Source organism: Oryzias latipes, chromosome 7 (assembly GCF_002234675.1).
Source record: "Oryzias latipes chromosome 7, ASM223467v1".
NCBI lineage: Eukaryota > Metazoa > Chordata > Actinopteri > Beloniformes > Adrianichthyidae > Oryzias > Oryzias latipes.
In genome coordinates this window covers 33,646,849-33,674,563 of record NC_019865.2, presented here as the reverse complement: position 1 = coordinate 33,674,563, position 27,715 = coordinate 33,646,849, and the positions used below count along the sequence as shown (strand labels likewise).

Genomic DNA, 27,715 nt, shown 5'->3' with positions numbered 1-27,715 from the left:
ATAGAAGTTTGTTCTAAGCCGAAAAAGTGCATATTCCGCCTTTTTGTTATATGTTTCATGGAGGTTAAATTTCAGTTTACAAATTTCTTTAAATGTACTTTCATTATAGTTTTGTGCTAGCTGTTTTTCCCATTCCTTTATTTGATTTTCCAGTATTTTTATTTTCTCCCTGCTCTCTCTTGCTTTTTTAGAGCTATAGCCCAGACATTTTCCTCTCATGAATGCCTTGAGAGCATCCCATACCGTGGCCAGTCTGTCGGTTGACCCAATATTTATATCTAAAAAACATTTGATTTCCTCTTTTAATGATGCTACAAACTGTTCATCACGCAGGATACCCAAGTTTAGTCTCCATCTACCACGCTTAATTTTACCCATTTGAAATTGAATGTGTAGTTCCACTGGTGCATGATCAGTGAGAGCAATAACACCTATTTCACAATTAGTAACTAGTTCAGTGCTAGAGTTTGAGATAAGAAAATAATCAATTCGGGAATAAGATTTGTGGGAATGTGAGTAGAATGTATATTCCCTTTCCGAGGGGTGTACAAGTCTCCAGATATCTACCAACCCAATTTCCTCCTTAAGGGAATTTAATGCTAACCCTTTTCTGGTGTTGAACTTAACATTGTTAGTACTTTTATCTAGAAAATCATCAGGCACCTGGTTAAAGTCCCCACCTATCAATATATGTCCTTCTAAATTACTCAGCATCTTACTAATCTTGTAAATAAAGTCAGGTTCATCCCCATTTGGGGCATATACATTCACCAAGACAACCTTAATTCCATTAATAAGGGCCTGAATGCATAGCAGTCGTCCATCATCATCCTGAAGCTGCTTTAGAAATACAAAGTTAAGTTTTTTGTTGATAAGTGTCATCACACCACGGCTTTTACTCGACACGGAGTTGTGAAACACTTTGCCAACCCAGTCTCTTCTCATTTTTAAGGCTTCCTTATCTTTTCCAAAATGCGTTTCTTGGATAAATGCAACATCAGTACCATGAGATTTGAGGTAACTGAGAACTTTTTTCCTTTTAATCGGTGTGCTGCAGCCATTTATATTCCAAGACACCAGGTTTATATCCATATTACCCATTGTTATAGAATTTCAGAATCAGCTTCTCGTTTAACGTGACCTAGAATCCAATGACATTTTAGAACAAATACACATGCAACATAAACAACTTCCTCACTGTTTGAAAATTTCCCATAATTAACAAAAATATAAAAACGAAAACTTAAACACTGCACTAAAACAGAACATGGCAGTGTAGTAACTCTCCAACCAAGTGTAGACTTTATTTTGGTCCGTGTGGGTTCTGAAGACTCTACCTGTCCTCCACCTGTCTTCTGGATGTAGCCACGCCTCGATGCCCCCCCTCCCCGTCATATGTGAAAATCTTCCTCTCTCCCCTCTTCTTGCATTACTCCGTCTCCACGGCCATGTTTTCTTTAACAAAGTTTTCAGCTTCCTTCGCATCTGTGAAGCTCATGCGTTCCTGCTTCCATGTAAATCTGAGGGTTGCTGGATGTGCCAGTGTGTGTTTCACCTGGCGTTGCCACAACAGCTTCATCACTGGGGAAAACTGCTTCCGCTGAGCCACACGCTCCTTGGTCAGGTCTTCAAAAAATGACAGCTTACAGTTTTCCCACAATATGCCTCTTTTCTTCTTGGCAGCCATGAGGACTTTCTGCCGGGCTGTAAATCGCAGAAATCTCACCAGTATGATGCGTGGAGGTTGGTTAGGTCCTGGACGTGGTCCCGGGCTTCTGTAGCAGCTTTCAATCTCGTATTCCACTCCATCCAGCCCGAGGCCGTCAGAGATTAACTTCCTAATGTAATCGCATAGAGCGCCGTTTCCTTCCATTCCTTCTTTCAGTCCCACCAATCTTATATTCTTCTGCCGATGTCTGTTTTCTTGATCATCCGCACGAGCCCAAAGTAGATCAAGCTTCTTAGCTAGCAGCTTCTTGTCTTTAGCCACATTAGCAACTTGGTCCTCCATGTCCGAAATGCGGTTCTCGGCTCCAGTTAGCCGTAGTTGGATTGCACTTACGGCGTTCTTTAACTCTGTCGTGTCAGACTTAATAAGCGAAACATCACTTGCCACCACGTTCAGTGTAGCTCCCACTTTAGTAATTTCTGTAAGCAGGTCGCTTATTTCGGTCCTCTGGCCTTCATGTTGATTAGCAGAGCTAGCTTCGCCAGTAGAAACAGTCGGGAGGCGCGTTTGTATACTTCGTTTTTTCTGACTCATGGCGATGTTTCGGCTGGGAGAGGAAAAAAAATCTTGTATCTTAACAAGTTTAGCTGCGTTTAAATTATGCAGACGGGAAGAGTTTCGTAATTTGACGTGTAAAAATTAAGACGGGGTACGGAGCTCATCTACTATGCAGCCACCTCCTGGCACCTCATCACGTGACTCCTCTTTGCATTTTTAATAAGTGGCATCTTTCTTTTCTGCTCTCTGTTCAGAGACTTCAGCGCATTTCGTCACCAGAACTCACGTCGCTCTGGTCGGTGACCAGGTCCAACAGGTGCTTTTGTACCCCCAGCAGGTAGGGCGTCGGCGCCATCACCACGTCAATGAGGATTTCTGGAACGATGGAGATGAAGGTGTGCTGCCAGGTGAAGGGGTACAGTAGCGCAGCCACCGCATGGATGACCTGAGACAGTATGCTGCAGACAGAGAGGCATCAGCTCGCGTCATGCTGTTCTGGCATAGAACCCGACTCTTCTAAGTGTGGGGGCATACCTAAGCTCATTGGCGATAAAAACTATGCGTCTCTCCAGCACAGCAGCAGCAAACACCAACAGCACCTCCTCGTCTGTCAGGCAATTGAAGAGCGTGGCGAAGTCTACGTGCTCTAGCCAAGAGTCCAAGGGTCGGGTCAGCCGGATGATCTGATGGAGGCGTGTTTGTAGTCAGTGTCAGGTTTCATGAATGAACAGAGGTCGGGCACAGAGGGTCTACAGGTGCAGCCCTTCACATCTGAGTTCAGCAGTATCTCGCAAACAAAAAGCACCTTTTTCTCTAGGCAGAGTTCTGTTTGGGAACCCTGCTTAAAAATGAAGCCTTCTTTGCAGTGATTCCACATTTTTGTCAATTGTGCACATCAGCATGAAGGTTTGCAGGTTTTAATCCCTTCTGATTAGGGGTCAGAGATCAAACTCTTCAAACTGAGAAACAAGATCAGCATGACGAACATGTAGCTCAAGCTTTCTCATGAATGCTGCCTGGAATCTGATGAAGAGACAGAGAACATGCAGACGTAAAGGACATAATGATGGATTTTTTAATCCAGATTATATCAGATAATTTCAGATTTTATAAATGTTGTTTTTAAAGATTTAGATTTGCAATCTTTAGTAATGGGTTTCTGTGTAACAGAGATAATCTGATGGATCTGCCTTCATGTGATGCTGTGGGGGAGATTCAAAATGTCTGCTTCCCTAAAATTTTTCTCTGTCTGTTCAACCACAAAGTCTGAAATTCACCAAAACAGAAGTGTCTAGTGGTGTGCGAGTGAGCACGTGTTGGTGTGTGAGAGTGTGTGCATGAGCGCACTCTGACCTCTGTCCCTGACTCTGGGATGAAGCTCTTGATCTCCACCGTGTGTCCTGGAGCTGGGAATGATGCCTCTCTCAGTTTCTGCATGAACGGGTAGATCATGGCCATGGAGATCTGCCTTCGCTTCTCCACCTCATCAAAAATCTGCACGCACATAGGACAAAATGCTCAGAACAGGCTCGTGCACGTGCAACCTCAGGCCAACGCCTCATTGAGAGCATTCAGGAATGAAGAGGAGAAACGCTTACCTTTGAGAAGAGGCCAAAACAGGCCAGTGTGCTGATGATGCAGTATGCCTCCGGGGCGCGAGCTCCTTTACCTCCTGGCTGAAGATGGAAAGGTGTGAGACAAACTTCACAATCCATGTCCAGCACAACAGCAGAGCAGACACTGACCAGCAGCCTCCTGCAGTAGCCGTTCCTTCTGCTGCCGTCGATCTCCGTCAGAACAAAGGAGAAGGTCTCACTGATAACAACAAAATGCAGCTCCAGGTTTTCATGCCAGATTAAGCTTTCATTGCACATTTCTCTGTTTTAATGTCTGTTTTCTAGAACATAACAAGACACCTTGGTAACAATGTGTGAAAAGCTTTAGGGTCAGATGACGATGGTTTTGGATTGAACTTCACCGTACCTGTGGTATTCTGTCAAAGGAGCCCAGCTGATGCCCTCTGGGAAACAGAAGAGGGTGATGGCTTTTAACGTCTTCTCCTCCTCCTCCTTCTGCTTCCTCACCATCCCATCTCTCTGAAGGAGACAGATCAGACGTCAGACCCTCTTCTCCTGCGTCCGTCTCACCTCCACTCAGATGACAACAGCTGAAACAGACTCTTCAGATACTCCAGGGAATCGATCATAGTTAGCAGCAGTAGAGTTTGCAATGTTAGTTCTTGCTGCCAACCATCAACGATGTCAATCAGAAGGAGGAGGAGTCAAGACTGAGGGGGAGGGGCCAGGCTGTTGGAGCGGAGGCTGTTCTTCACACTTCTAAAAGAACCAAACTTTGAGTCTGGTTTAACAATGTCTCTCTCCTCCAGTCAGAATAAACAAGTAAGACAGCTGAACTATGGGAAATTTTAATGAACTTTATTTTATGTTCTAGTAGAGATTAAAGCTGTCCTAAAATGGAGATAACCCAACTATTTATAAGCTATCTATAAGGAACGTAAGGCCTTTGAGGATGTCACATTCCACCAAGATGGTGAAGACCACTGAGCTGAAAACCACCTTAAATCAGCCCATAGAAATCCAATGGGTGCCATGACTCTGGGTTTGTCCGTCATGTACAGGTTTACAGATCTGACCCCCTTATGCATCATGAGAAACGTACCTTTGGGAATTGGTAGGTGATCTGAGGCTCATAGCTGTTGCTGTCTTTGGTCTTCTTCAGGCTGACCACCACCAAATACTCAAAGAAGTACTGTCCACTGGCGTACCGTTGCTGCTTGGAGGTGCTGTCCGCTGCGGTCGGGCCTACTGGCTCTGTGGGCTCTGGCTCTTCGACTTCTACAGAGGAATGGAGAGAGACAGAGATTCATGGTTTCTGGTCTGGATGGATGTGAGGAAGCTCATCTGCAATAAAAGCCTTCAGGATCCACCTGGCATCAATACTGAATAAACATCAAGGGCACACCTTCCAAGTGGCCGTCGCCATGCTTTATGATAGCTGATGAAGACACATGTTCACCAGAGACGCGGTACAACCGTGTCATGACTCACAGCTCACGCCAACACGTCTAAAGCTGATTCAGAGTTTAACCAACTTCATGCTGCGTTTGATGCTGATGGGAAAACAGAACCTGTGTTGTCATAATGAGAGGGAGCTGGTGATTCTCTGAGAAATTCACATTTTCTTCCAACTGCACTTCAGCCTCACACATTGACTGTAAATAAGAACTGGACAAACTGACCCCTCCCCCCTGGTGTTCCAAACAGGAAGTACCTGCTGGTTCCAGGAAGCCAAAATCCCTAAGACTTCTGTAGAGAAATGAACAGCTGTTACTCAGTCGTTCTATTGTCAGAAGAACCATTCTTGCTCTATAAAATGTTCCTAATAATCCTCTTTTTTAATGATATTTTTTTCTTGATCGCAAGGTATTCAAATTATAAACTGACCAATCAGATGCCTTGGTGAAACCATGTTTCAAGGACCAGACGGACTCGGGCCAGTCACAGTCGTCTGGCTCCAAGTGGCGACGCCTGTTTCGCTGAAAAATGGTGTCGGGGGGGGGGGGGGGGGGGGGGGGGGGGGGTCAAGGTAACAGGAGCTCGATGAAGAAAAGCTTGAGTGGCTCAAACAAACAAGAGGATCAAAGTTCATTCAGCAGGGCTCAGATAAAAAGGGCAGCAGTTCTAGCTCTGATAACAGTTTGATTTGTAAACAGTCCAATGACACGCAGCTGCCTGTACCTGATCCCACACAAACACACCACGCCTCCTGCAGTTCAGCGCCTGTCTACCTTCAAAGGTGCTCCACAGCAACTAATCATTGTTTCTGATAAAGAAGTTAATTATTTTATGTTCCACTTTTTCCAAACAGTCAGTTCTTAGGTTTATCTCGCTCTCACCAGTAACACATTCCATATCACATGATCAGGTTCTGTTAGGGATGAAGTTCAACAGTACACAAATCTGCACACAAAACCACATTGACACACCAAGAAGTGAGGACACTCCCACTTCCTGTGCAGCAAAAAAGAGAAAGCAAGAGGAGTAACATCAGACTCACTGCTCCGTTCTCGTATGCCTCTGCGGAAGGAGGACCACATGGTGCTGATCCTCTTGAAGGCCCCCTGTGGTCCATCATCGTGTTCATTTGTCACTGGGGTGGCACCTGAATAAAACAGAATCGGAGCCTGTCAAAACAGAAACCATTAACCAGAACATCCCCACACTTCCTCTGAACAAAACTAGAACAAGGAACTTGCTCCTGCACAAAGAACCGCCAACAGCTCATTCAGTTCCACAAACTGAATGCTGCCTCAGCTTGACAGGCCTCAGGCTAAGTCTCTGTCCTGATGTCTACATCAGTTTCTTTAAACCCAAGAAGGGTGTGTCTCATATTAAGGATTCATCTCCTTTGGATCCTTAAACTCTACTTTCATAATATAACTTTCTGCCACATCAATTGGAGGACAAAGTCCTGCTGATAAACTGGATCCTGTAGTCATCTGTGAAGGAAACCATCAGATATGTTTGTTCAAGCAGAATCTGGCATTACATGGTTAGGCAGGGGAAGGAAATGTAGAAAACTATCAGGGTGATTTGTGGAAAGGGCCAGGTTTGGGTCACAATGTGGGGGGGCTCAAAGATTAACCCTGAGAAACCCCATGTCTAATTCCATCCCGAAAACACGGTTCAAACGTTCTGAGACTCACAGCAGAATAAGCATTTATAGTGTAATAAAATTATTTTGATTATTTCATGAAATCTTATTATCACTTGGTTTATTTAGAGCTGGACTATATAAGCACGTACATTGTTCTTTTTTATTAATTCAGTGAAAAGTCTTAAAACTGAACATACACTCATTGTCATTTTCTTAGAGACACCTGTCAACCAGCTCGTTGATACAAATTTCTAATCATCCAATCACATGGCAGCAACTCCATGCATTTATGCATGTAGACATGGTCCAGACGGTCTGCTGCAGTTCAGACTGAGCATCAGAATGAAGAAGAAAAGTGATTGAAGTGACTCTGGACGTGGCATGGTTGTTGTTGTTGCCAGACGGGCTGGTCTGAGGATTTCAGAAACTGCTGATCTACTGGGATTTTCACCTTCAACCATCTCTAGAGTTTACAGAGAATGGTCTGAAAAAGAGAATATATCCAGTGAGCAGTAGTTCTGTGGGCGTTGTTCTGTTGATGCCAGAGGTCAGAGGAGAATAGCCAGACTGGTTCTAGCTGATAGAAAGACAACAGGAACTCAAAGAACCACTGGTTCCCACAGAGGTCTGTAGAAGAGCATCTCTGAACACACAACACGTCTAAACTGGAGGCAGATGGACTACAGCAGCAGAAGACCACACCGGGTACCACTGCTGTCAGCTCAGAACAGGAAACATAGGCTACAATTCACACAGACTCACCAACACTGGACCATAGAAGATGGAAAAACTGTTTCTGGTCTGATGAGTCTCCATTTCTGCTGCTACATTCAGATGGTTGGGTCAGAATTTGGCTTCAACAACATTAAAACATGGATCCATCCTGCCTTGTATCAACAGTTCAGGCTGGTGGTGATGGTGAAATGGTGTGGGGATGTTTTCTTTGCACACTTTGGACCCCTAAATACCAATTGAGCATGGTTCCAACGCCACAGTCTACCTGAGTATTGTTGCTGACCGTATCCATCCCTTAATGACCACAGTGGACCATCTTCTGATGCTACTTCCAGCAGGATGAGGCGCCATGTGATAAAGCTCTCAGACTGGTTTCTAGAACATGACAATGAGTTCTCTGGACTCAAACGGCCTCCACAGTCACCAGATCTCTACCCAATAGAGAACCTTTGGGATGTGGTGGAACGGGAGATTGGCTTCATGGATGTGCAGCCAACAAATCTGCAGCAACTGTGTGATGCTGTCATGTCAATGTGGACCAAAGTCTGGGAGGAATGTCTCCAGAACCGTGTTGAATCTCTGCTCTGAAGGCTAAAGGGGCTCCAACCCAGCACTAGCAGGGTGGACCTAATAAAGAGGCCGGTGAGACTGTGATACTCTACAAATATTCTGACAAAGAAGAAAGAAACGTCATTTTTCTACTGATGTGGTGACCTGATGTTTAAAATGAAATCCAGGAGTTTTATGTTGAAAGCTGACACACATCATTTCCTGGTGTGTGTGGATCCTTTAAAGGTTCTCCTCACAGACATCAGTCCTCGTGGATCCATGCTGGATCACAAGTGTTCTCTCAGGCAAATTTTACTCTGTCCAGCTTCCAATCGTCTGAGCATGAAAGCTGCCCCCCCTCAGCAGGTGTCAGTATTCCCTCCTTCCTCCAGTTCCTCTGAGGGGACCCCACTCCTCTAGTGGGACATGTCCACAACACTTCCCCAGAGAGGCATCCAGGAGGCCCGAGCCACCTTAACTGGCCTCCCTCCACAGAGCTGCAGCTCTACACTAACTTCCCCCTGGGTGATCAAGCTCCTCCCCCCATCTCCCCCCAGTCCCGCTGAGGAGGAAACTCTGCGTAGAGTGATAAGTATATACACAGCTTTTCCTTTTGACTCCTTCACTACAACAAATCAATGCAGCAATCACATAAATGACCAATCAATCAGTGTCATGCTTCACCCTTCCCTCCCTCATCAACAAAACCCCAAACTCCCTCTCTAGGGGTTGGAGGTCTCCGCCCAGCTGGAAAGGCTGTCTGCAGTTTTTAAAGGTGATGCACCTCAGCCTTGTCTCATATTAGAGCACTGCAGCCCGATTGGTCAAACAATCAAAGCAAAAGTCAGTGCTGGGTGCAGCAACGTCAGAGGTGGAGAATCCTGATGTTTTACAGTCACGCATTTTGATCAAGGGGTGGATTTGGAGAACATCTGAAGATGCAGAGGAGCTGTGAACACGAGTACACCGGAAAAGTCTTCCAGCCGACCACAGCAGCAAAACCAATGGACTTTAGGCTCCTCTGACACCTTTGCAGCCCTTATTTTGTTGATGGATCTGGACTAACCAGAATTTCTGCTCAGGGATGGGACATGGTTCAGTTCCCTTGGTTTAGCTCCGGTTTGGTCCATCTTCAGTGACCACAGGAACATCAGAGGAGAACAAAACTCTGAGGTCCAGCCCACACAATGCTGGCCCTGAACTCTGAGCTCAGGTTGGTCTGCAGGACGTGTGTGGATGAGATTCCTGAGCGGAGGCTTGTTTTCATAAGCTGTCAGGGTGAAGTAACGTCTGACTCAGCGTGAAACCAGCTCCAAACACAAACAGGCAAACACAGCCTGGAGCCCAGAGCCGCCTGTCTGAAGGGAGCGATCCCAGCAGAGGCACTGCGTGTGCTGCACCCCCCAGAAGCAGACAAATCAGCTGTTTATCTGAAACCCCAGGGAAGGAATGTCCTCGCTGTGCTACGTTCAGGTACAGCAGGAAAAACTGCTTATATTCACATCGACCTGCACCATGCGAGTCAGGTTCCACACCAAAGGTAGCAAACACAGACAAGTGCTGGCACGCAGGGACGCCCTGACACTCGCGCTGCCTTCAGGGAACTTCAGGAGCAGCAGAAATAGCAACATGCACTGCCACAATGGCAGGCCTGAACCAGACGTCCCCCTCATGTTTGTGAGTGTTTAAAGACCTACTCAAATCATCTTTAGATCTATTGTCAAAGTGGTCACTTAATCATGATTATGTTATGTTTAACCAAAACCAAAAAACCTGTGTGTTTTTTTTAGAAAAAAGTTTGTGTAGAGCGGCAGGAGTTCATCAGAAATTCACCTCTGAGTCTGGATGGGACTGTTGGTGCTGCGTAAGCCAGCCCCATTTTCCTGTCCTCCCTTTGTTGACACTCACTCCCGCAAACCTACAGCCGCTCACAACCCAAGCTAACATTAGCTGCAAAAAATAATTGGTGAGCAATATGGTAGCTATCCATCCGTCCAGTTCTGATCCAGATTCCAGCTCAGACCAGGAAAACAAAGACGTCCATGGATCTGTTGGTCTGATCAGAATGGAGCAGAGCAGGGAGCTTGTGGCCCACCATTGTACTTTCTACGTGACATCTACAAGCTTTTCCTACTGCATTTTTTCATCTGCTCCTGATTCACAACAATTTCATTTAAAACATACTCAGAAATGCAGTTTGAAGCATAATTTGCTTTAGAAATATGCTCCGTCACATGAAAAACTGAGTTAGTCTTTATGCTCCAACCTGAAAATGGAGGATTATTTGTTGGTGGCAACTTTTATTCTTTTGTCGGTTTTTTTAGCCTCACATAACTTCAGGAAACATTTAAGGTCTGAGAGAAAACTCCTTCAGCAGGATTTTCTAAATAAAGTTTGCCAAAAGCGTCTCCCAATTTTTAATCATACTTTTCTTTTTCCTCTCATTTTACAGCAAATTAAAAAGCAGACATAACCATCCCCTTAATGTGTGTAAAGCGTTTGTTTCCATTCACATGAATGCTTTCTGACAGAGGCGCGCGCGGCGCAGGGCTGTGACCTGCAGCTCTCCCAGCGCCGTGCAGCTCCGTCTGTGGGCAGAAGCAGCACCGCCTCAGGATCCTCGACATGTTCCGACAGAGAACAGCGACTCAGTCTGAGCAGCAGGAAGGAATCCATGGATCCTCATCCAGAGCCTGATCCTCCACAACTAAAGGACCGAACCAGAACCAAATCAGAGCACTGATCTCCACCACGGAACCCGATTAATTTAATTAATCAACTGTGAAAAAGAGCACTCCTCTGCGGTTTGAGCACATCAAAACTGGAAACAGATTGAAGAGCTCAGACAGAATATTTAACATTTCTCTCAGACTTCAGGTCTTGGCTCAGAAACACGAGTCCAATCCCAAAAGTTCCGAACCAGACCGGGCCGAACCGTCCGATCCGGACATGGACCGCATCACTCACTCCATCTGTCCCTCCTCTCCTTCTGTCCTCTCCTCCGCCGCTTCACCGCGTCGCTCATGTCCCGGTACGAGAGCTGACAGCCGCGCGGCACCGGAACCGCTCTACGGCGCGAGGCTCTGCCCGCGAGGAGCAGCTTTGCTGCGTTCAAGTCCGGCGCGGAAATCCACGCAAGTGTGAGAAGTTGTTCTATGTTTGAGTAACCTGAGTGGATACCTATCGAGTCACGTGGTGCAGTTGGATTTTCAAAACATTGTGAAAACAAACGCGACGTCATCATCAAACAACAACAATAAAAACTAAAGATTTAACGAGGAATTGTCTGTTTTTGTTCACCAATCGATGTTATGAATGTTTTTCTGCGTGATGACATTAACTCTCAAGTAAAAGTTTGTCCTGAAGTTACTGGAGGGAGCAGCAACAAAACAAGACGGGCAGAAAAGTCCTCAGGTGAGGAAGACAGTTCTACCTCACCTAAAAGAAAGTTCTACCTCAACTGGGGGGTATTCCAGAAAGCAGGTTATGCTAGCTCCCACGGTAAGTTGATAACCTCAGCTTTAGGTTCCAGAAATGGAGGTATGTTTCAGGGTATGTCAAGTTGCCATAGCAACTCTGAACATAACCTGGGGCCTGTTTCAGAAAGGAGGTTAAGTGTAAACTCTGAGTGCGTTAACCCTGAAATCAGGGAAACCCTGGGTTTTCCGTTTCAGAATGGGAGGTTTGTTAAACCAGAGAAAGCAGAGTAAGTCAAACCCGTTTCTGAAAGAGAGGTAACTTATACTCGGAGTCAGTGTCCATGGTTACTTATGCTGTGAACCTAACCTGGTCGGGAGCAGGTTTTATTCTCCAAACTCGAAGTTTCTGCTGGTCCCCTCCCCTTTTTAAAGACGAAGCGGTATTTTTCGCTTTAACCTTCATTGCCCACATGTCCGTCACAGAGACGGTCTAAGTGACAAGAATGGCTTGTACTTTTTTGGATGACCCAATAGACGAGGAGGCTGCATTAATTCATAGAGAATTACATTTACCTCGTACGAGGATTTTGAGAAGACTCGATTTCTTTTTCACTTTTAACTGCTGCCATGTTATTTTAATTCCTGCAGGATTGCATCTACGTGAAAATGAAATCAGGGACATTGAATTAGATTAATGTAACAATTATTTTATGGAAACACAATTTGCTAGCACTGCTTACTTTCTTAATCCCATATAAACCTATACCACTTGATCAATACAAGGGTAGTGTTGCAGTGTGTGTGTGCTGAGCGGGGTGCGAGCCACGAGAGACAAGGGGAGGGGCGAGTGCAGGTGCAGATGGGGGGGGGGGGTGAGCACGGAGCAGAGGTGTGTGCGGGGAATATATTGTGTGTTCGGAGGACGGAGCACTTAGTTAAATAAAGAGAAGGTGTCATTCCCAGAATAACTGTTTTGGAGTCATTCTTAATCCGCTCTGGAGGTTGAGGGTTTCCAACGGGAAGTGAACCCCGAAGGAGAATTCCCTTCGGCCCAGAAGGAAATCCCCCCTGCGCTTCTGACCACGGTCGGTCGGAAAGACTAGAGAAAAGAAAGGAGAAGCCTTCGTGCTGCGAAAGGTTCAACAGTAGACAAAAGTTCACTTTTAAAAACACAATTGCATGTATTAATATTAAACTGACCAACGTTTGCAAGAGGGGAAGGTTAACAAGAAAGTCCTCTAAACATTACCGACGTTAAATGCATTTTCCCCCAGATTGGTTCTGTACACTATGCAGCATTTCATGCATTTACACCAGGAATAACACTTCAAAAGTACACCTAAATATCACCATTTTTTATTTCACACCGTACGCTATTTAAAAAGTTATTACAGCCAATATTTTATAACAATGATTTAAATGCAAACTTGCGCATTAACTTGAGCAGCTATGTTTTCCACGCTAACTGTCTCTGTTTTGCAGATGCAGCGGTGTTGCTTTTCTTCTGGAATATGTGCTCATATTCACTGTATCTCTGCAGCAGCACGTCAAGTTCAGCTGGCGAAAAATACGCAGACCTCTTTTTTCCACGGTTGCCATGGTGACTCGTGATATCTGCGCTCCATTGATAATGGCTTCTTATAGTCGCGGTGCTCACGCTCACCTCCGAATCAGTCCACTCAGAGTTGATTGACCTAACTCGGATCAGCTTCTCTGAAACAGAAAACTCAGAGTTGTTAATCTCCCGATTGACCAACTCAGAGTTCAAGTTCAACCTCAGAGTTGGTCGAACCTCCTTTCTGAAACAGGCCCCTGGTGTGGAGCAGGTTTAGTTTAAGGTTAGTTTGTTTACAGAGAGGTGAAGCAGCATGGTGTGTCTATTTGAAGATGATTTAGTGGATGAAAAAGCTCAGATAATACTTTTTCCACCATGAGAGGGTGATAAGACCACATATGGATGTTGGAAAAATAAACTTTTTTACTTTGATCTAACTTAATTATTTGCTTCAGTTACGATAATTAAAAATCTTTTTTTGTTAAGTCAGTTTAAAAATAACACGTAGTTGTCAGACAGTTATTTTACTTTCATTCAAATTAATTCAATTGAGTAGGTGTAACTTTGGTGCTGCTGTTAGATCGGCACCGCAAGGGATTGTGGGATACCATTTCCTTTGCCTGTTTGGACGGATTTGGGTTTAAGTGTGGCTTTTTGACCAAATGTGTTTAGTTGTTTAGCTGTTTTACTGTGTTTTGCCCAGTTATTTGTCCTGTTATGTTTAGTTCTTTCTGCACCATGAGTGATAGGGAGGTAGAGGATGGTGATTATTAAGCACCACTATTGTAAAATATTGATACAGAAACTGAAGTTGAAGTCAGAGTCATGATAAATCAAGAACCTTTTATTTTTTGCTGTTTTTTTAAATTTTATTTTGTATGTTGTTTCTGCCTTCTTTTATGGACTGCATCTGAGTCTGAAATAAAGTAAATTATTTTAACTCACTGCATGATATATATCATAAATCCACACATTCATTCATATAATGTTTTAAAGATGAGAATATCTGCGGCCTCAAACTTAGACATATGAGAGTTCAAGAAGTACAATAAATTAAGATGGAAAAACATTACATTGAATTCGACTAATATGACATTTAGTTAGATAAATATGTAAATTTGAGTTGTATAAACAACTGTCTGAGGCGGCTACCCCATCACCCTGATCCCCAAATGCTCACATGAGGAGATGTGAAATGTCACTTCCCATGATTGCATCACTGGATGTCCTGAATAGTCTCAGTGAATCATCTGGGTTGGAATGGCATTAAGCTGGGTCAGCTGGAGAGCAGACACCTTTGTCCTCTGGACTGGTGCTGCTTGTTGGGGCAGGTTCCTCCTCCTGCAGAACTGTCTGCAGGTTGGTAAACAGTCTACTGGCAGTGGCTCAGGTGGTTGCGCAGGGTCGGCCAATGATCGGAGGGTCAGCGGTTCAATCCCACAACCGTTTTTGTGTGCTTCAACCTCCCTGCTTCTATTGTGGTTCCACCGGTGTGTGAATGTGTATGAATGTCCCAGTGATGGTCAGAGGGGCTGTGGAGGCTTACTGGCAGCCATGCCCCTGTCAGTCTGCCCCAGGGCAGCTGTGGCTACATCAGTAGTTACCATCACCAAGTATGAATGACGAGTGAATAATTAATGGACACATTGTAAACGCTTTGAGCGTCTGGAAAAGTGCAGATAAATCCAATCCATTATTGCTATTTCTTCTAAGCCTGAGCTGCTTCTCTCTTTCTGATGCCCTCCACCTGCAGGTGCATTCTCCTCACATAAGACACTGAAGGAGGCTGCTGCACACTAAAGAGACACCCAACAGCAATGGTCAACAAAGAGCAAACGCTTTTCTGAAACGACAGTTCAAATGATTTCCTTTTCGGAATAAGACTCAGTGAAGAGCAAAACATCAAACTAGGCGTTAATGTGTGGATTCATATGGAGCGTCTGAATATCAGGAACTGGCAGACGTCACATGAAGTATCACAAAGAAGCCACCAGAGCACAGCAGGAACCGTTTCAGAGAGGGACTGTCCTGATCAGGAGCAACAGAGTGAAGCATGCTGCTTTTGAAAAGCATCTTCAGGATTAAGAGGAATAGCAGTAAAAGCTCAGAAATGAAAAACAACGTGGAATAAAGTGTACCAAAACAAAAGTTAAATCAAACCAGAAAAAGTGGTTCAGACTAGAGAAAGGAAACTAGCTGTGGGTTAGAGGATTTCCTCTGGGTTTCTGCTGAAGAACGTTTCAAACATTATCTGATTTCTGCTCAACGTACCTGACTCATTCTGCCAGTCTGGAGGAGGATTGTGCTGCAGAGCAACATCTTCATCTGGGACGGATTCTGTGTGCCAAACAAAAAGATCAATTCATTTTCCCATCAGTTGTTAACGACAAGCGGGGTCATTATTATTGTGAATATCCAGTAAAAACTTGACATGTTTTCTATTTTCTCAAACCCTGATAATTAAGATTTCAAAAACTTCACATTTAGACTTTTTTGGTATCGTGCAATTGGTGTGTACTTTTGAAAGATTTGTTTGTGTGGGAACCGTTCTGAATTCCTAGTTAGTTTTAAGCGTACATGTAAATAAACAATTGCAAGAACACACAATTATGCACAGAATGTATTGCACAAGTTACAAAAAAGTATTACACATGCAAATTCTGTGAGTCTATTTTCTCTTTCCATAAGAGCCCCCCCCCTCTCCAGGGTTACTGATTGAAATGACAGAGGCTGTGTTTGACACAAGAGGGTGACCTTTGTGGTGGTGATGGTCCAGAGCAACCAGCCACTTATTTCATGTTTGATACTGACAAATATGTGCAACGCGTTTTGTGTCTGGCAAAAGTCCGTTTCCCTGTTTTCCATGGTAACCAGTGTTTACATTTGCCTTCCACACAGGGTCTCTCTGATAATAAAATGTGTTTGTTGGTACATTATAATAATGCAAAGTTTTATCTTGGAGGTTTACAGCTATAAACTTTTGCTTGAAAGTTGATTGGTCAACTTGTTGATTTATAGCTTTGTGAATCCATCAAGAGTCAGATAAATTGGCAAAAATCTGTATGGGGAGCGGGAGCAGCCAATGAGGAGCCAGGAGGAAGCGCTGAAGAGGAGTCTGTGAAGGTGAAGATGACTGCTGGTTGAAGCCTGCTGGACTCACTCTCAGTGCACTCTTTTATTCCACATGTCCAGAGTGCAGGCTCTGTGTTTTCAGGAGTTGGATTGCTGTCAACTGCAGAAAAGCGTAGAGGTGAGGCGCTCCATGTGGTTTGTTTGCATCTCAGGTCAGCGGTTTTTGATTTGAACTCACAGCAACAAGAAAAACAGCAATGGAGTCAGAGGAGCTTCTGTCTTCATGCAGGATGGAGTTTACATTTCTACCAGTGCTGATCTTCACAAAGGCTTTGGTTTGCTGCAGTTTCAAGTCTGTTTTGGTTGCCTGTGAAAAACGAGGTTCTTCCTGACTTTTTGGGATGTCGATATTTGGATTTGCAGGGGCGTGTTTGGAGGTCATGCATCATGAAAATGCAGCATCCTCCTTTTGAAAAGGGTTTTGGTTTTTGTCCCACAGTGATGTTTCTATGTGATCCCTGCTTTCATGGTGACCATGTGTGGTTCTCTAGTTGATGCTTTGGTCTAGTATTACTGTTTCAGTTTGCTTTTTTTATTTATTTATTTTCGGGGGGGGGCTGCTGGTTACAGCCAAATTTTCCGTGTTGTGTTGGCCTGGTGATGGGACCGGACTAAAGGAACCTGCATGAAGGTCTTCCTGTCAGGAGAGGCATGGACGGACAGTCCTGTGTTCTCACCTTTCCTGGATGACTCCCGGGCAGATGAAAAGGAGTGCAGCCCCCTCCTGCGAAAAAATCCCCCCCCGTCTTCACTGTTGTGTCTCTCTGCAGAATGTTAGCATGAGGATACAAGTGTTAATAAAGTCTACTATTCATCATATTTGTCACAAATTCTTGTTTTACCAGCTTGTTTTCACTGTAAATAATGACATCAGTTTTTAAAGTTTATCATAAGTTTGCAGATAAGAAACTGATTATGAATGATTCCAAAATGGAGTTTGTGAGTTTTTCAGATTCGATTTTTTACCAGTTTGGAATGAACAAACTGTCATTTCAACAGGTCTCTTGAAAGAAGCCTGTAAAAACAATAGTCTGTTTTTATTATAGTCTATAACTAAGTCTCTAAAGAAGCTCTGTGATGAACAAAGTCTGCTTTTAATGGCGTTTGTCATTTAAAATGTTTGTTTTTTTCATGAAGGCTGTAGCAACTGTTTTCAAAGGAGTCTAAACATATTGACACATTTTTAACGTTTCTAAATGATAAACTTTGTAAAAACCAAAGTTTTCTAAAACTCTGTTCTGGATCAAGTCTGTTTTTGATGAACTCTGCGTCATCATTGATGTCTGTTCCTGATAAAGTGTGTGAACAGAAACCCACTTTTGACACGCAGTGAGGAGAAGCTGAAGCTCCGGCGTGTGTTTGGAGGCTGCTGCTCCATGTTCTGAAAGCACAGAAGAAAAGATGAACAGAGGATGTGAACATGACAACCCCCCCCAACCCCGTCCTGTGGTGCAAAGCTTTGAGAGCAGCCATGTTTCCATGTTCATTTATGGTCAGCTGAGCAGGTCTGCACGCTCCTTCAGGCCCTGATCACAGCCGAACTCATCCGATGCTTCCAGGCCTTAAAAGGAGCTGAATCAACCTCAGACCTGCTTTTTTCCTCTGCATCCTCTCACTGCGGAGTCACACTTGATGTTCACAGGCTCCTGAGGCTGCTGCAGGGCAGACCTCTGACCTGCCTCTGCCTCACTGCCCTGCTGCAGGCTTCAGCACCAGCTCAGGCGTCTTCCTCATGCATGTACTGCTCATGAGCTTCTCATGCACACACATGTGCACACTTCCCACGGCAAAGTATAAAAACCTGTTGTTGGAGGGTGTGAGAGGAGCCAAAGCTGCAGGTCCTAGTATACTATCTATCCTGCTTGTTGTTCATTAAACTTTCGGTTCACTAATTGTTCTTGGAAAAATTCTCCAGCAGGAAGTTGCAGCTGTAAGGTTTCTAGAGAAGCGGCTAACCTGGTTTCTAGAGAAGCGTGAGGGATGCTCTCCTGCATCCCTCACGCTTCCCTCTAAAGGTGCAGGTGTTACTAAGGAACATTTGTTTCCTGGAAGATCTGCATCTGTCTCCACTTGAGTGAAGACTGTTCTTCCTGGGATTCGTTCATTCATTCATCTTCTTCCATTTGTTCCCTTTCGGGTCACGGGGCTGCTGGAGCCTATCCTTACCACTTGTGGGCGAAGGCAGGGGACACCCTGGACATGTCGCCAGTCTGTCGCAGGGTAGAGTGTCCGCAATCACACACCCATTCACACTCACACCTATGGACAATTTAGAGTTGCCAATGAACCTATGAAGCATGTTTTTGGACGGTGGGAGGAAGCCAGAGACCCCGGAGAGAACCCACGCATGCACGGGGAGAACATGCAAACTCTACACAGAAAGGGATTCTCATTTTATGAATACAAAGAGTTTAAACAAACGTGAAAAATAATATCAAATTAAATCATTTAAGTTAACAGTTATTCAAAGCACCTGAAAGATTCAAAGAAATATAAAAGCTGATCCAAAATGTATTTGAATCTTTATTTGGAATGGAAACTTCAGATGTTCACACTGTGAATGTCATGGTGGCCTGTCAGTTACTCTCCCCCTCCCCCACCTTCTCTGCCTTTGACACGACTAGCTGTTCTCACTCACCTCATCACTGCTGCTGCCTTCTTAAGGAGTCTGTGGATCTTCAGCCGACGCCAGTTCGTTGTTCCTCCCATGGTGCTTAGTCTGACCTATCTTTGCTCCTGTTTATTGCCAAGTTTCATGTCTTTAATTATTCCTCTCGATCTGCCTCAGGAATTATCCACTCTGATACTCACCTGGTCGCAGTCCTCTGGTCACTCGTGCTTCGCTCCTGGATCTCCTCGTCAAGACGCCTCCAGCCAGCTGACGCTCCACCTTCTGGGAAGACGCCAACACTCATCTTCAGCCAAATTAAAATCTACTTCAGACTTGCCTCCTGTCCGAGTCTCCTTCCGGGTTCCAGCACTTGGGTCATTCAGAATCTGCGTCATATCATGACAGAACGAACTGGCCAAACTTCTGACCCAGCTGACCCGGTGGGGCTCCGTCACGCCATCACCCTGCAAGGAAACCTCCTGAGTAGTCAAGCGGACGCTCTAACTCAAATGTCCACAGCCCAGCAGGATCTATTTCGCCGTCTCAACAGCAAGCCGGAACCTTTTTACGGCAACGTTGAGACCTGCGGAGGGTTCCTGCTTCAATGCCAACTAATCTTCCAACAGGCCCCCAGGTATTATCAGGCCGATCACAGCCGCATATCTCTGATTGTTAATTCACTCCGCAGCAAGGCGCTTCAGTGGGCTCAGGCTTTCCTAGCCACCCATCCCATCACACACCTACCTTTCGACCGCTTCATTGGGGAATTCCGTCTAGTGTTTGACCAACCCAGAAAGCAGGAAGAAGCCACCCGGCGGTTACTGAATCTCAAACAAGGTAACCGCCCGGTAAGTGACCATCTAATCGACTTCCGCATTCTGGCGGTTGAAGCAGGTTGGCCGGATCCCGCACTCAAAGGAAAGGCATCTATCAATCGTTGAACGATCGCATTAAAGACCACCTATGTTCACAGCCAGAAGCGGACACCTTTGAAGACCTTGTCGCCGCCTCCTTGAGGTCCGATGTCCGGTTACGTGAACGCCACGCCGAACAAAAGCGTAAGCCTCCGCCGCCTCCAGCTACTCTCGTTTCCCCGGTTAGGATTACCCTACCATCCAACCGTGATACTGCTGCTTGCAATCTTGACAAACCCATGCAAATTGGTCACGCCAAGCTTTCCTCTGAAGAAAGACAAAGACGTCGTGATGAGGGATTATGCTACTATTGTGGTCAGACTGGTCACATTGTCTCTCAATGTAACGTCCGGTTAAATTCTCGAACCCCCCCGTTAGTTGACAGGCCACGGGGGGAAAATCCTGAACTAGCTATAAGTTCTTGTTTGTTCCTGTCAAAGTCAGTAATAAAGACCAAGTATTTGAACTCCAAGCGCTTGTAGATTCTGGTGCAGAGCATAGTTTAATAGACCAACGTCTTGTTCATGACCTCTCGCTTTCAGTCGAAAACCTTTCCACGCCTATCAACGCGGCCGGGCTGGGTGGAAAACAACTAACTCGCATTACTAAGCGTACCAGTCCTTTTCTCATTCTGACCTCCGGTAATCATTGTAAATACTGTCAGTTTTTTGTCACTCAGTGCCCTCAAACACCCATAATTCTTGGCTTCCCGTGGCTCCAGAAACACAATCCGCATATCGACTGGGTTTCACCTCGCGTCGTTAACTGGAGCACCTATTGTATGGCCAACTGCCTACACTCGGCCATGCCCATCACTAATTGTCCCGACCCTGGTCTAGGGAAGGATATCGACCTTTCTAAAGTCCCCTCCTGTTACCACGACCTTCGTTCGGTTTTTTCTAAATCCAAAGCTAGCGCTCTGCCCCCTCATCGTCCTTATGATTGCTCCATCGAGCTGTTAAATGGGGCTCCCCTTCCCAAGGGGAAGCTATACAATCTATCGGACCCGAAAAAAGCGCCATGGAAAACTATATACAAGAAGCCCTCTCTTTGGGTCATATCCGCCCCTCTTCTTCTCCTGTCGGCGCAGGGTTTTTCTTTGTGGAGAAGGATAAGTCTCTCAGGCCTTGTATTGACTTCCGCGAGCTCAATCAAATCACGGTCAAAGACAAATATTCCCTACCATTACTCGAATCTGTGTTTGACTCGGTACAACAGGCTAAGATTTTCTCGAAACTCGACCTCCGTAACGCTTATCATTTGGTACGCATGCGTGACGGAGATGAGTGGAAAACGGCGTTTAACACCCCGTTGGGGCATTATGAATACCTTGTTATGCCGTTCAGTCTTACCAACGCCCCTGCGGTCTTTCAGCGACTTGTAAATGACGTCCTGAGGGATTTCCTTAATAGGTTTGTTTTTGTTTATTTGGACGATATTCTTGTTTATTCCACCGACCAATCCCAACATGAACATCATGTCCGTCTAGTTCTTGAGAGGTTGCTCGAAAATCAGCTTTACGTCAAAGCAGAGAAATGCGAGTTTCACGTGTCCTCCATCCCTTTTCTGGGCTACATCATTGAGGCTGGCAATATCCGCCCTGATCCAGCTAAAATTGAGGCCGTCACTCAATGGGAGATACCGCAAACTCGTAAAAAACTGCAACAGTTCCTTGGGTTTGCCAATTTCTACCGCCGGTTCATACGTAATTATAGCAGTATAGCTGCCCCACTCACCCAACTCACCTCCATAAACAAAGTTTACGCCTGGAACCCGGAGGCTGATGCCGCCTTCAGAAAACTCAAGTCCCTTTTTGTGTCTGCTCCCATCCTGATTCAGCCCGATGTTACCAAACAATTCATCGTGGAGGTGGACGCCTCGGACTCCGGTGTAGGAGCTGTCTTATCACAACGCGAGGACACCGGTAAACTCAAGCCCTGTGCTTTTTTTTTCACGGAAACTAAGTCCCGCCGAACAAAATTATGACGTGGGGAGCCGTGAACTTTTGGCCATAAAATTGGCATTAGAAGAATGGCGTCACTGGCTGGAGGGAGCAGAAAAGCCTTTCCTAGTATTAACTGATCATAAGAACCTGGCCTATCTTCGCAGTGCCAAACGACTCAATTCCCGTCAGGCCCGGTGGTGCTTGTTTTTTGATCGATTCCATTTCACAATCACCTATCGTCCTGGCAGCCGCAACATCAAACCTGATGCCCTATCTCGCAAATACAACACCTCCGGGACTACCTCTGACTCTCCTATACTTCCTGCTTCATGTTTTATCGGCAATCTTACCTGGGAGGTCGAGAGCAAGGTACTCCAGGCCCAAGGAGAGATTCCTGATGGTATCTCCTGTCCTCCGCGCACTCTTTGTTCCAGACGCCCTAAGATCTGAAGTCCTCACATGGGGACACACATCCCGCATTGCCTGCCATGGAGGGGTTTACCGTACCTCCCGACTACTCAAGCGTCGTTTCTTTTGGCCCACCATGGAGCGCGATGTCAAAGAGTATATTGCGGCCTGTACCACCTGTGCCCGCTCGAAAACCTCCAACCGGCCTCCCTCTGGACATCTGCTACCCCTGTCCACGCCCAGCCGTAACTGGTCCCACATAGCGGTGGATTTCGTCTCCGGACTACCACCGTCCCAAGGCCATACGGTAATCCTGACTATTATTGATCGCTTTTCTAAAGCCGCTCAGTTTATCCCCTGCCTCAGCTGCCTTCAGCCTCGGAAACGGCCGACGTCCTCATAAATCATGTTTTTCGTCATCATGGAATTCCCAGCGACATAGTGTCTGATCGTGGACCTCAGTTTACGTCGCAAGTTTGGAGGGCTTTCTGTTCCGCCCTGGGAGCCACCATGAGCCTCACATCGGGCTACCACCCCCAATCTAATGGACAGGCAGAACGGGCGAACCAAGAACTGGAAGCGGCTCTCAGGTGTCTGGCAGCCCAGAATCAAGCTGACTGGTCCAAGTACCTGGTGTGGGTGGAATATGCCCACAATTCCCATTCTTCCACCGCCACAGGCATATCTCCTTTTGAGGCATCCTTGGGTTACTCACCCCCTTTGTTTCCTTCTCAGGAATTGGATCTGGCAGTGCCCTCGGTCCAGCTCCACCTCCAACAGTGTCGGGACATCTGGCTGCAGACCAGGGCGGCTCTCCTTCGCACTAAGGAGAGCAACTGCCAGATAGCCAACCGCCACAGGGGGGTGAGTCCCAGTTACCAGCCTGGCCAAAAGGTTTGGTTATCTGCCCGAAACATTCTTCTCCAAGCCTCATCCCGTAAATTGGCCCCCAAATTCATCGGGCCCTACACCATTGACCGGGTCGTCAATCCCGCTTGTGTCAGGCTGCGTCTCCCGGCAGCCCTTAAGGTGCATTCCACGTTTCTCAGGTCAAGCCGGTCACTGAGAGTCCGCTTTGCCCGCCGTCCACTTCCCCGCCACCCGCCCGTACCATCGACGGCGCCCCCGCCTTTACGGTCAGCAAGATCCTGGATGTCCGGCGCCGTGGGCGGGGTGTGCAGTTTCTGGTGGATTGGGAGGGGTATGGTCCGGAGGAACGTTCTTGGATTTCCCGTTCCCTGATTCTGGACCATACCCTCATCGACGACTTCTACCAGGCCCATCCGGATCGTCGTCTTGGACCGCCAGGTGGCGGTCGTTGAGGGGGGGGTACTGTCACGGTGGCCTGTCAGTTACTCTCCCCCTCCCCCACCTTCTCTGCCTTTGCCGCGACCAGCTGTTCTCACTCACCTCATCACTGCTGCAGCCTTCTTAAGGAGTCTGTGGATCTTCAGCCGACGCCAGTTCGTTGTTCCTCCCATGGTGCTTAGTCTGACCTATCCTTGCTCCTGTTTATTGCCAAGTTTCATGTCTTTTTAATTATTCCTCTCGATCTGCCTCAGGAATTATCCACTCTGATACTCACCTGGTCGCAGTCCTCTGGTCACTCGTGCTTCGCTCCTGGATCTCCTCGTCAAGACGCCTCCAGCCAGCTGACGCTCCACCTTCTGGGAAGACGCCAACACTCATCTTCAGCCAAATTAAAATCTACTTCAGACTTGCCTCCTGTCCGAGTCTCCTTCCGGGTTCCAGCACTTGGGTCATTCAGAATCTGCGTCATATCATGACAGTGAACTTACATTTTTTAATTTGTTTTAAAAGTACCAAAATGTTCATTAATGTTCTTCTACAGGCTGCAGTATTTTGATGGCTCTGCACACAGTTGCTTTTTCAAGTGCATTCGTTTTCAGCAGTAAAAGTAACGTAAATCAGGAAGTGAACAAAGATGGTTGTCTGTCTTTGATTCATTTCTTTTCAGTTTGATCTATATTTAAAAAAATGATGTTTGTCTGTATTTTGATGTAAAACTTTTTTATTTGCTTAACTCCCATAAAGCGCTAAACTTTAAAAAAATAAAGAGTGGAGGATCTGCAGCTTGTTTTTTTTTGTTCTGTTTTCTTCCTGTTAGTTTGAGTCCCATATGGAAAGTTTGGCTTCCTATAATGCTGCATTCACACTGGATGCGATTTGCATGTCAACCTCACGTCTGCCCTCTCTCTTTTTACGTGCGTCAAATATCCCGCTCATTGCCTTCATTTGATGCCTTGATGGTCCGGCCGCGGGGCAACCGACAACCTTTTTCTGCACTTTATTTGTTGCCACATCATGGAAAAGGTGGATGATGTTGAGCGAGTGACTTGGGTTTTTGTGTTTTGGAGAGCTCTACAGAGATGCCGACATGCACGTCACCATGTCTGGGTTCACCGGGTCCTTCAAAGTGTCTCCCGGTGAACTTCACTCCTGCAGTGAGAGCTGCGTCTGGCTCACGGCCATTTTAAATGTTACTTCCATCTATCTGTGGCCCAGTTTGAGCATTAACCTGCTGGGGAAAAAACAAACTGGGGGATCTTTTTTCACTGTCTCGATGAAAATAAGAGAAACACCATTAGCCCATGGAGCTGAAGTGATCACGGCCGCCATGACCGCACCCGCTCTCCATCTGCCAGGCGGTAAACCACCCACAGGCCAGCATAGTGGGCGCCACTGTTCTGGTTGGGCCAAGGTGGGATCCACCCAGGACAGGTTGCCAACCTGTCACACCGCCCAGGGTCCAGCCAGACCACGGGAGGGGACTCAATCGCCGGCAACCTGACCAGGATGTACCCGCCTTCGCTCAACAGTAGCCGCCAACTAAGAAAATGGATGGAAGTTCGCATCGAGCAGCCATGTCAGATTCACTTTTCTACCCTTTGATCAAGTCACTGAAAACATCACATGCCCAAATCTGAGTCCCTGATTGTGCATAAATTCACCATGCCCAACACCCAAATCACGCTGCAGGACCTCAGATCGCGTCTGTAAACTGACTTAACATTAACGCTCCTCCCCTGATGCGTGAATCGTGTCCGCTGTGAATGTAGCACAAGGCTTCCTGCAGGGCTCTGTTTGCAGAAAGAAACTCTTTCACAGCCGGTTTTTCTTCTTGCTGTTACTGTTTTTGTGACCTGACGCCTACAGTCTGGTACACTCCTGTAGACTCAGCAACAACAATGCTGATAAATGCCCCCCCCCCCCCCCCCCCCCCCCCCCCCCATCTGGTCTGCTTTGCTTTTACACACAGAGCTCTCAGCCCTCTGACTGTCATTTAAATGCAGCTGCTCACTGTGTCACGTTCATCCAGCCAACAGCTTTTTCCCATCTTGTCTGTCTGTGTTCACACTGAAGTAAACCACACCAGAGTTCATCTGCAAGTAGACAGAGATCCTCATTCTTGAGAGGATCAAGCTTCTCTTGTTTGGTCAAGACTAAAGTTCAGCTGAGTTTAACACCTGCCAAACCTGGAAGATCATCTCAGGAGTCTAAATCTGGACCAGACCAGGATCAGACCTGTCAGAGTTTTTACTTTGGACAAAGTGCACATTTGCAGTTCTTCAAAGTTCCCGCAGTTTATTAATTTTCCCTTCTACAGCTTCAGCTTCATTTCTGTGTCCCCCCCCCCCCCCCACCCCCCAATGGAATAGAGCCTCTCCAGCTTCAGTCTTATCACATCATGGCAGGCTTGCATGACTTCCTTCATGTGTCAGCACAGAGGCCTTCAGACGAGCAGGAAGTTACAGAGCCACGATACCCACGATCTCCTGCACAACGAGAGCCAACAGCAGCCCCCCCTCAACAAAAAAGCATGAGGGCCATGTAAATGTCCCCCAATAGGGTCAAAGATATGCAGCATTGGGTCCGATGACCCCGGCAGATAGGAACAGGTATCTTCTACCTTTAGTCCAGAGCACAGCGCAAACACGGCACAAATGACTCACCTCCTAGGCTGCAGGGGCCTCAGGTCCCAGATGTGCTGCTGATGTGCAGCCAGAGCCTCTAAGCAAAGGGCTCAGCTCAGCTGGTTGTCTCACACACAGAGGCAGCAAGTGCACGTGTACGAGGAAGTGTTGCAGGCGGACTTCAGTCTCAGGATGGAGTTTCCGCTTTCAGTGTTGAAGCAGTGACAGTATGGGGGCGTGGCTGAGCGGGGCCCGCTCTGCAGCCCAGACCTGTTTATCCACAGGTGTGCCATGGTTTGTGTTTGCTCTGCTGCTCACTCTGACCCCTACAGCAGCTCAGCTGAACAGACACGCCCCCTACAGGCCAGGGGTGGAGCTGGAACAACTCCTGTCCCAAGGTCACACCAGGATCAGGAACAGGGATCCGGTTTCCGTTACGTCAGCAGCAGGTTCCTTCTAAACCGTCATTTATTACAGATTAGTTGTTACCGATGTTTGAAGTAACCCATGACCCGATCAGATTACTGCAGTTCCTTTTGAACAGTCGAAATTGTACCTTTGAGACATTTTCTCCTCTTTATTTTAATAAGTTATTTATCATATTAATTAATTATATATGTAATATCTCATGACTGTGGTTTTCAGTGTTTCCTGCCACCTTGTGACTACATGAGTTTCCTCGATTTTGTCTTAATTCTTTAATAGTTTTTTTATGTAATTTATGTGTCTTTATATTATACGTGCATTAACTATGTCTTTAAGCTTTTTATTCCGTTTTCTCTCTTTTTTTCTCGTAAAGCACTTTGAGTAACTGAAGACTGCACAGAACACAAATAAAGACCGACCAATCATGAAATACTCATAATAACTGCTAACTCAAATATCAATTTATTAATAAAAACATGACTCAACAAAAAGTCAAACTTGGAACAGGTTTGCACAAAATGGTGCTTCCAAGCTGAAAACTGAGCTGAGGAGCAGAAGAAGGCAAGCTGAGAAGGCAGCAGTCCTCCCAGTTAGAGATGAGAAACTCCCAAAAAAACAGAGAGACAGGAACCCAGGCGTCCCAGGGGTCAACAGAGCTTCATGCTGCTCTCCTCCATCTTTATTTTGTTTACATTTTTTCTAAACATGACAGCATCCTCCAACTCTTCAGATAATCCTCGCTCTAGATCGAACAAACATCAACGCTTTGGATCAAGAAAAGCCGCTAAAAGACTTTCTGTTCAAAGAGAAGAGCATTCATTTGTGATTCAGTTCAGGGGGAAAGTCCGGAAATACTAAGTTTTCCTCTCATAATAAGGTAAAACTCACATAATGTATACTTCCTCCGATCAAAACTACTGTTTCAACTCTGTCTAAACCCAAGTTAGTGGGCCATATGGCTGAAAGAATGGTTGTTCAAGGAGGAAGGACATTTTACAGAGAAATCATTTGCAAACTTTATTTACTGGTATTTATTTTGTCGCTTTTTGTTCAGGTTGAACCACAAAATGATTTGCATAAAAGCAAATGAAATGCCCATAAAAAACAGGAAATTTACTAAAAATTTGCACTTCTCCCTCCCCCAATTCCTACCTCAACCCACCCAGTTCACCTAACATAACT

General features: G+C 45.9%; 1 protein-coding gene and 1 long non-coding RNA gene across 4 annotated transcripts in view; one reads left to right on the top strand and one right to left on the bottom strand.

The window, feature by feature from the left end:
- Positions 1 to 26,353, bottom strand: part of dennd2d (DENN domain containing 2D) — a 35,560-nt gene extending 9,207 nt beyond the window's left edge. Inside the window, exons 1-12 of one of the 3 annotated variants that reach the window (XM_023957105.1) lie at positions 26,147 to 26,353; positions 17,612 to 17,675; positions 16,972 to 17,058; positions 15,434 to 15,499; positions 6,305 to 6,409; positions 4,907 to 5,082; positions 4,211 to 4,323; positions 3,973 to 4,042; positions 3,826 to 3,903; positions 3,581 to 3,721; positions 2,762 to 2,910; positions 2,514 to 2,685 (exon numbers count right to left, since the gene is read on the bottom strand). In XM_023957105.1, coding sequence (XP_023812873.1) covers positions 2,514 to 2,685; positions 2,762 to 2,910; positions 3,581 to 3,721; positions 3,826 to 3,903; positions 3,973 to 4,042; positions 4,211 to 4,323; positions 4,907 to 5,082; positions 6,305 to 6,409; positions 15,434 to 15,499; positions 16,972 to 17,058; positions 17,612 to 17,672 — 1,218 coding nt within the window. In that variant the 5' untranslated portion in view covers positions 17,673 to 17,675; positions 26,147 to 26,353. Of the gene's footprint in view, positions 1 to 2,513; positions 2,686 to 2,761; positions 2,911 to 3,580; positions 3,722 to 3,825; positions 3,904 to 3,972; positions 4,043 to 4,210; positions 4,324 to 4,906; positions 5,083 to 6,304; positions 6,410 to 10,745; positions 10,896 to 11,155; positions 11,427 to 15,433; positions 15,500 to 16,971; positions 17,059 to 17,611; positions 17,676 to 26,146 lie in introns of those variants that run through there. The other 2 variants (XM_023957106.1, XM_023957104.1) reach the window with 2 other exon arrangements.
- On the top strand, positions 18,735 to 19,240 carry LOC105357928. Its single transcript, XR_911721.3, has 2 exons — positions 18,735 to 19,004; positions 19,083 to 19,240. It is a non-coding gene; the product is annotated as an uncharacterized LOC105357928 (long non-coding RNA).
- Positions 26,354 to 27,715: the final 1,362 nt, after the last annotated feature.